At 32.9% G+C, this 9,784-nt stretch overlaps 1 protein-coding gene across 1 annotated transcript; it reads right to left on the bottom strand.

Moving 5' to 3' along the window:
* Nucleotides 1-325: 325 nt before the first annotated feature.
* LOC124374498 (transforming acidic coiled-coil-containing protein 3-like) lies at nt 326-9,773 on the bottom strand. Its single transcript, XM_046832705.1, is given in 6 exon segments — nt 326-566; nt 1,771-1,841; nt 8,402-8,471; nt 8,587-8,672; nt 8,674-8,749; nt 9,660-9,773. Coding segments are annotated over 6 exon segments (633 nt in total). The 5' UTR covers nt 9,749-9,773.
* Nucleotides 9,774-9,784: the final 11 nt, after the last annotated feature.

Raw genomic sequence — 9,784 nt, 5'->3', positions numbered from 1 at the left:
ATTATTACAAACATTAGGTATTATTATTTAATAAGTATGTGTTTATACAAAATTACAATAATATGAATCAATACATATAAAAATATTTTGTTGCCTGCGCAAGAAAATGCCAAGTGACACAACCTTACTTAGGAGACCACCACCTAACAACTCTGTACAGCAGCTAAAAATTATACACTTCTATACACAATTGGAAACTTTTGCACATGTCTGCATTGCACTTTTCTGTCCAACTAGCAGGCGATATTAGACGACAGATCACTCAAGAATATTACAAGCGAGCAGTTAACTTCTAAGTACAAGCTTGGACGCGGGTTCTAGTAGACTAGATCGGACACATCACTGCTGGCTGCCGCGGAATGTTGGTACTGTTCAGTTTGGTACCACTGCCCACTTTGTTGATCAGTTCGTCGCAGATAGCTGCCAACTCCTGATTCTCCTTGGACTTCTGCTCAAGAGATTCTTCCAGTGAGGTCACTCTGACTTCTGCCTTCTTCAGCATGGCTTTCAGTTTTGCTTGTTCCACTTGGTGTGAGCGACGTATCAGATCTAATTCTTGATTAGCCCTGAAAACAAAATGAACCAAGATAACTTATTGTTCATGGTTGGAAAATATTTAATATGAAAAGAAAAAAATATATAAGCAATAATGTGTTAAATAGACATCAGTGAAAGAATAAAATCTTTATTTATGAAAACACTTAATCAGCAATGAATACTTGAACATAGAAAACTAGTATTCTCTCTTTCTGTGTTCGACAAAGTACTCAATGGGCAAGAAGTACTCCATTAGATTTCAACCTAGGTGTCTACTTCAAGTAGAAGAGTGTAATCCTCTAGTTAGGTAAAGGCTAGTCTGCTCCTCTCCCTATCAACCTAATCTCAATTAAAACCTGGCTTTTGCACTCTTTAACCAACAAAACTAAGAAAAAATTAAATATCTGCCAACACTTTCCTGGAGGATCCAAAGAAATGTTATAAATGAGCTTGGAATAATAGGTAGTTAGCAGTTCTAAAATGTTTTACAAGCATTCAATTAAATATTTATGGATCACAAATGCATTATGATAGAAATTTCATTTCTCCTTTCCCGTGAATTTTGACTGAGTCATGATTTTATTGGACATGCTGCTGAGTGACGTCAACAGTATCCTAGGATTTAACACTGAAAAGGTTATCTGATATAATAAAACTCAATCACCATCAAATATTGATTCCAGTTTTTGCTGATCAATGTTGATTAGCATGTATTTAATTTTGATTAAGTTCATATTTTCTGCCGCCAACTTGGATCCACTAAATTGGAATTATAGTCATGGGTCGAACCCAAATTTCATAGCCACCGGATTTTCAACAAGATTCGGATTTGAGAAACAATCAACGGGATTCACCATGTCATTAATTACATTTTTATTATTCCTAGAAGTATTGATAAACAAATAAAGATATTTAAAAATGGATTTCTGTATCAGGTTCAATGAAGAACTACATTAAAATCATGTATTACACAATATCACCTTTACATTAAAAAACTATTTTTAATTCATATTGCAGATTAAGATGTTGGCCGAACTTATAACAGTCAAATTTATGTATCTGCAACTCAACAATGATCAGTGGTAGTAGTGGGGAGGAGAAAAACATTAAAATTCATTATGAATACACAAAATTCATAATCATAAAATTCATTATGAATACACAATGTGAAATTTTGTTTATTAGAAGTGTTTGAAAATTGGGACAGATGACATTGTCCCGTAATCCTGCTACTTGGACATGAGTTGAGGATAACTTGGATGTATGGCATGGAGCCTTGTAATGGTGAAAGACCCAGGATCATCCTAAGGTAACAAAGGAGCCTGATACCAACAGTCTTCAATTAAATATATTAGCAAATATCAAGGCAACAGTCCATTCTCTAATTGATCTTAACTTTATTACATACTTACAAGTATTTCAGCATCCCTAACTAGTTCATTGCAAACATTTTATGTTTTAAGAAGTTATATTATTTACTAAATGTCAAAACAGAAATGTGGTTTAGTAATTAAAACTAAACATTTCTGCATACCTTGTAACTTTTGAAAACATACTATTTTTAAAGATCTACAAAGAGCTATACATGTCAGTCAAGAAAGGTGCAGACTTAAAAATGAGAATTCCTAATTTCAGTTCACACAGTATGTAATACAATTTAAAAACTGAAAAATAAATATTTATAAAGATTTAACCCTTTAAGGACCAACCGTCTAATTTATCGCCGGTGGCGTACTATGCGAAAAGGACCAGTCGTCTTATTTATCGCCGGCGGCGTACTATGCAAAAAGGACCAGCCGTCTGATTTATCGCAGACGGACTTTTCATATTTTTTTAAGAGATATTTTAATCTTCTATATGGAATAAATATACTATTTTTCTTACTTATGTATGTTTCTTACTATGATATCAAATTGTAAACGTCTTTGGAATCGTCAGCTTGGTGAAAAAAATATTTTACGGCCATGTTGCATCGTAATGTTGTCAGGGTACTTTGGGATTATACCGACGACACCCAGACATGAATTGTTATTTGACATTTTGCTTCTACTGATTACTAGATTAGCGTAGAACAATATTTCGTCAATATAAAACAGGAATTGTCTTATTGCAAAACCCCTCCCCATCCTCAGACAGAGGTCAAAGTCGAGCGGTCTAGTAGATAACGTGATTGCAGAGTCTCGCCGCCCGTTCAGCTGGTGCGTCGCTTTGTTGTACTTCCGTGTTTTTACCCCTACATTTCTACAAACACAAAAATTCAACAAAAACAAACAAAAACTAAACTCTTTATTGAAAAAAACACACAAAATTTGTTTTTATGTACCGAGCAAAAAAACTTAAATAATCATGTGATGCCGCACGACCTGCCGTAATCGGGATTCTCGAGAAAGATAAGATAACAGCGACAACAATACTGATCACAATACCTGGAAATGCTTGTTGATTGATGGAATGTTAGTTCTGTTACTCAACTACATCGTTTTATAACGTTCTAAGTTCATTGAAAAAAGTTTAACCCTTTTAGCCCCGGCGTCCGGTATATCGGACAGAGGTGGTCTAGCTAAAATGCCCAACGTCCGATATACCGGACGTCTCGAGAATTTAATGTAGCTGGCTAATAATATGTCCAAATGCCATCAGTTTCGGTTATATAGTAGTCGGTGAAGAAAACGGGCTACATGCAAAAACAATAAACCTTCCAATTGGCATCGTATTTCGTCGTCATTGAGCGTAGTTTATTTGTCGATGTCAGTTGTCAGACGACTTCAGTTGCATTGTTGTTGTATGCTGACTTATAACCTCAATTAGTTTGCGTGATTGAAAGCGGTTGTTTTTCGTGTGATTTATTGTATTATTAGTAAAAAAAAACATGAGTAAACGTCGTAGAGAAAAGTTACCAGTGAGTGAAAACACTTTGATAAACACTGGTACTTTGGGATTATACCGACCACACCCATACATGAATCTTTATTTGACATTTTGCTTCTACTGATTACTAGATTAGCGTAGAACAATATTTCGTCAATATAAAACAGGGAATTGTCTTATCGCAAACCTCTCCCCATCCTCAGACAGAGGTCAAAGTCGAGCGGTCTAGTAGATAAGGTGATTGCAGAGTCCCGCCGCGCGGCCTGCCGTAATCGGGATTCTCGAGAAAGATAAGATAACAGCGACAAAAATACCGATCACAATACCTGGAAATGCTTGTTGATTAATGGAATGTTAGTTCTGTTACTCAACTACATCGTTTTATAACGTTCTAAGTTCATTGAAAAAGGTTTAAGCGTTGGGGGCATATAACGGAATCTGACCCCATTCCCAAAGTACCATAAAATGTATATATTGTAAATATTATTTCTTTTACTTTTTTGAAAAATTAAACAAGTTTTAGTCTTACAAACCATTACAATTAGTTTGTGTTATTTTACAATTGTTATTATTTGCAAAAACAAGTAAACATATCTGTATACTTCTACTGACGTGTATGTGGAAATATATGAAGAAGTGCTTATGCAGCAATACAATTAATTGGATATATCTCCTGCATTTATCAAGGAAAGTTCTTAAAATTTTGTGTGTGTAGTAAGAAATATGTGTACAACAAAATTGCTTCAATTTTCAGGGGATACAATTTTTTTCTACCGTTTATGTATGTCCAAACTATAAAAAATTTAAAAAAAATTATGCATAAATACGCTAAAAAATTATCGCCATGGGCTTTCTGGCAAGTCCATGGAAAAATGGCTGGGGTTAAAAGGGTTAAGGGAACCTTGTAGTCAAAAAATTAAAAAAAAATGAAATTTTAGTTTTATATTTTTTAGATTCTACATATATTTCCGAGCATTTTGATATATAACACTTTGATGTCTAATGTGTATTTAGACTTTAAAAAAATATTTAATGAATGCCCTTCCAACCTATATTTTCCTTACCTCTCAAATCTCAATTAGCCATCGTGTCAGAACAATATATATATCTAGGTGGCAGTGACAGCTCTACTTTTTCATCTGTTGAGCAGGCCAAGCCATATGGTGATAGTATCCAAATCAGTAAGTTGGAGTGTATTGGACACGTCCAAAAAAGGATGGGTAGTCGTTTACGTAGATTGAAAAACCAAACTACGAGGCCAAAAGTTAAATGATGGGAAACCTATTTCAGGACGTGGTAGGCTTACTGATGCATTTATTGACAGTATTCAAACATATTATGGTAAAGCAATCCGAGGCAACCTTGGAAATGTTGATAAAATGAGAAAGGCGGTTGTGGGCGATATATTTTCATCTGCTTTCGACTGACAACTCTCCCCAGCACGAACTTTGCCCAAAGGGTGAATCGTCATGGTGCAAATACCAAAAGTGCCTGTTTTCAGGTGATAAATATACCCATAAAAATGCAGTGCCTGAGCCTATTATGCTGGAAATAAAACGTATTTTTTAAGGACCTTTCAAATACAAATTTACTTAAAAAATGTCTTGCAACAAACATTTACTTCAAAATGGCCGCACACAAAATCCAAATGAGTCATTAAATAACGTCATCTGGACAAGAATTCCCAAAAAACAACTTTGTTGGAATAAAAACATTAAAAGTTGGAGTGTTAGATGCCATAATTGCATTTAACTGTGGTGCTCTGGGTAAGGTGCAAGTTATTCAGAAACTATGTGGTAATGTTGGAGAAAAGTTGTGTAGTCGGTCTAAAACAGATTCATCAAATTAGGGATTTTAAATGCCAACAAAGCAGCCTTAGAATGCTTTAAAAATAAAAGAAAACTAAAACAAAATGCCAAAAGAAAAAGGGAAGATATGGAAGAAGAAAAAACTGTTGTGTATGGTGCTGGACTCCTTTAGTGTGACAAAAGGACAAGTTTGCAGTTTTTGGCACCTACCGGAAAATCACTTTTCCTGACACTCAGGTTACACTTTTTGGTAATTCTAAGCAATATATGGGTCAACCTCGATTTTTCTTATATTACAATATAATGTTCCAATAGTCAATTAGAAAAGGAAATGACTAGAATTTCTTGCTGGAAAGCAGTTATAGGGAGCAGGCAACCGCGAGAATTACCTATTAGTGATCAGGGGCACTGACGTGATCTGGGCTTCAAATTTGGAACTACTCGAGTTAATTTTTTTACTAAAAGGAGCAAGCAGCGCAAAGCGCTGCGCAGCGGGCAAGCATCGTGCGTGATCTTCGTATATACTGAATTGATTCAGGCCAAAGGAATGACACAGATTCCTTTACCAGATTTTTTAACGGAGATTTTGTAATTGGGCGGATTATATTGATTTACTTTGCTTTCCAGCATGTAATTATGTGTTTAAAATTGTTTTAACATACATTACCTACATTATATTGTAATATGTAATAACAATTTATCAGAAATTTTTAATAAAAAAAAAGGATCACGCACGATGCCTGCCTGCTGCGCAGCGCTTCACGCTGCTTGCTCTTTTAGAAAAAAAATTAACTCGAGTAGTTCCAAATTTGAAGCCCAGATCACGTCAGTGCCCCTGATCACTAATAGGTAACTCTAAGCAATATATGACCGTCTGGCGGTTGCCTACTCCCTATAACTGCTTTCCGGCAAGAAATTCTAGTCATTTCCTTTTCTAATTGACTATTGGAACATTATATTGTAATATGAGGAAAAAATCGAGGTTGATCCATATATTGCTTAGAATTACCCACTTTTTTCATTAAACTCTTTGGTTATCAGTTTGAATTTTTTTTATGTTATGTATATCTGTGTTTCCTACAATGTTAACTATAATTAAATTGTTAAGACATCAGAAAAAAAAAATTAAAAATAAATATTTATAAGCAAAAATTTGAAAATTTTAGTGGTTTTTTTATTTTTATGTAATATTTTTGTTTTATCGTTATATTTACTTATGGATAAGTAAACATTATTCAGAAAGATACAAATAAGCAATGTTCAAAGTTTTACTTGTGTACACCAAGTAGTTCTTGTTCGAATGGTACCTAAACATTACATTTTTAAACATACGCAGTATAGGGACTACAAGGTCCCCTTAAGCGTTGGGGGCATATAACGGAATCTGACCCCACCAACAATTGATAATCGTTGTAAGTTTGTAATTAAAGAGTTATTTTTTCTTTCTATCATGTTTTGTATTTCAATAAATGTATATTTTTGTGTTCTTCATACTGGTGTGGTCGGTATAATCCCAAAAGTACCGAATAATATCCTTAGTAGCCTATAAGGTTTTGTATGTTAAGCTAATGCTGAAAAGTGTGTTTTAACCAGTGTTACAGAAAAAATTTAATTCATTTACAAACTTTTTATTTTTTATTCCAGGGCTTTCAAATTTTGTACAGTTATAGAGAATTACATGTAGAAACTAATAAATACCATTTACCACAAATAATTTATTCTTATTTTTGGTAGTTTATTGAAGATCAAACTCAATTTTTTAAATTTTCTTTTCTTTTTTTTATTTGATAAACACATAAATCAAATTGTTTTTTGCTATATAATGACTTAAAATTTATTTTTTCACAATGAACAATTTAATTATAAACATTTTAAGCCTAAAAACAAATCTGTACAGTAATTAGTTCTGAAGATATGATTTTTCTCTCAAACGCTTGAAAAATCGCAAATTTTTAATATGCACAGTTCTTGGAGCATGGCCAGAAAAACGCAAACATTTTCATTGCACATGTCAAATTTTGGTTCTGGTCCTAAAAGGGTTAAATCTGTTTATGTGTTGAGATGTCTATTGTTAGTAAGTCAGAATTTCAAGCTCTTTTTTTGTAAAACACTATAACCATAACTATAATACAAGAAATATAGACATATTGCACTTTCCAATCCATAGACTTTTGTTTGTTTAAGCGTTTACCACAGTATGTTGGAAGACAATTATACAATAAGTTGCCTACTAGATTTAAATCAATCCAAAAAGAAATGAATTTAAAATAAAAGTTTCAGATATGTTAAAATTAAAAATATTATTCTATTTGATACAATAATTTCATAACATTATGAATATAAAATACATATCTGTATACATTTTATTTTTATGACTTTTATAATTTAATTATACATGTTTTAATCATTTCATCATTGTTAAGTTCTATTTCATACATTGACAATGTCGCCTGTTCTTCCAGCTGTGCTGTTTAAAAGAATGTATATTATGTAAATTTATGACAATAAAGAATTTAAAAATTCCAGTGTAGCTGTAGTTCTCTATTCAACAATACACTGGACATGACCCTACACTAATAGCTCCTGCATTACTTTGTTAAATGAAAAAATTGATAAAAATCTGTGTGTGCAAAGCAAAGGCTGATACAAGTTTCTTACATAGGAATGTCTGAATTGAATATAAATTATAAACCATTAGTACCAATGGATAATCATATTTTTATCAATTTAACAGCACTTAAAACACTAAAATCTTAGTTTCTGAAGTGAAAAACATTTGTAGATTTGAGAAAAGTTTCCATATACATATATGTGGAGATAATATACATATATATCAAAATTTTAAACTTTAGTCTCATATGTGGCAAGCAGCAGTTAACCTGTGTGCTCTCTTAACCAGATAGTACCTAAAATGGCATAGGGAGTGTGAGTAAGAAGTACACCCATGCTATTCAGAGTGTACTAAAACAACTCTCAGAGAAGAGCTTTAGTGAATGTCCCAAAATTAATACGGTTTTGTACCTCTTTTTTGACATTCAAAAATCCAAATAAAATAAAATTCTCTTCTGTAATTTTTACAATATCAAAATAAAAGTTTCAGTACTTACGTTTCTAGTTGGCGGATGGCGTGATTTTTCAATGATTCGTATTTTGAATTGGCTGTTTTTATTGCTTCATCATATTCCGGCCAAACTCCTTTTCAAAACATCTTCATTTGCTTTCATCCCCTCAATCACAGTTTTACTGCGTTCATATTTTCTACAGAAAAATCAATTTTAATGAATTTTGAAGACAAAAAACATGAAGCTTTAAAACTAACAAGTCACTTGTAAAGCTAAACGCTATTAAATAAATTCAAACTGTCATAACTTACTGATGCACATCATTGAAAGCTATCTCCATGTTGTTCAAGTGCTGCATTGCAGTATCCCTTTCCTTCATCAACAATTCTTTTTTGCACTTCAGACTCTTTCTTTTCTTCCTCTTTCTGGGCCACCAACTGAGATATTGTCTTCTCATACTCTTCCATTACCAAACTGTTAACAAATCCATCATAGTTATTACTACATTTTCTAATATAGCTGCAGTAGTAATCTGACACTGTAACCTTCAACCTGTTACCAAATCAGGTGGATGGCTTGAATAAATTGTGCATTTTACTATTTATTTAGTCATGGCCAACAAAATATAGAGGAGCAGAATGTGTCCAATAGTGATCTGAGATTAAGAAGTTAATGGTAATTTTTTTATATTTATTCATACAGTTAAACATGTTACATGAATGGTTATTTTGAGTGAAGCGAAGGTTTTTGCTCTAGTATCCAAAAATATAAACTTGATTTTATATTTTTACTGCAAGAATGCAATCATATATAAATAGGCTATAAACTATAAACGGTCACCAGTGACCACCAATCACCATTAGTGTGACTGCGCCGGACGCATTGTGTTAATCAATCTTTAGCCAAGTCATGGAGTTTTCAACTTTAGCAATATTCTGATACATTTTTTCTGTTGTATCAAAGTATTATCCATATTGATTTTTGCTACTGAGCCATAAACCAAATGAAATGTGTGAGTGGAAGTGTAATTAAAGTTTAAAAAGGTAAATTTTTCACAAATTTTAAATTTATATTTGTTTATAAAATATACCACAATATCAAACAGTAATGATATTGGTATTTTACTTCCTTGTTTTTTTATCCCTTATCAAAATTTAAAAAACTTCAAAATATATGTCTATGTATCTTTTGATCTTTTGACTCTTCTTATTAATTTAGTCCATTCCAAACATTCTAATGACAAAAAAATGACTGAAGTTACAGATACCATGAAATGGCTGTTTGATCATAAGTTTTGAGTCTAGACAAGCATCATGAGTATGTTCCATAATGCTAGGCCAATGTGTTAAAGACAAATTCCTTTAGTGAAAGTTACATAGCCTACCTGAGCTGTTGCCTGCTCTTGGTCTTCTCCTGTACCTCTTTCTTGAGCCTAATTTCCCGCTCTGTCAGTGCCTTCGCTCCTGCTTCCATCTCAGAGAGCTTGGCAGTCAGCCTCTTTATCTCTGC

The sequence above is a fragment of the Homalodisca vitripennis genome, unplaced genomic scaffold, assembly GCF_021130785.1.
Source record: "Homalodisca vitripennis isolate AUS2020 unplaced genomic scaffold, UT_GWSS_2.1 ScUCBcl_8776;HRSCAF=17013, whole genome shotgun sequence".
NCBI lineage: Eukaryota > Metazoa > Arthropoda > Insecta > Hemiptera > Cicadellidae > Homalodisca > Homalodisca vitripennis.
The sequence above is the reverse complement of the archived record's forward strand: the minus strand, read 5'-3'. Positions and strand labels throughout refer to the sequence as shown.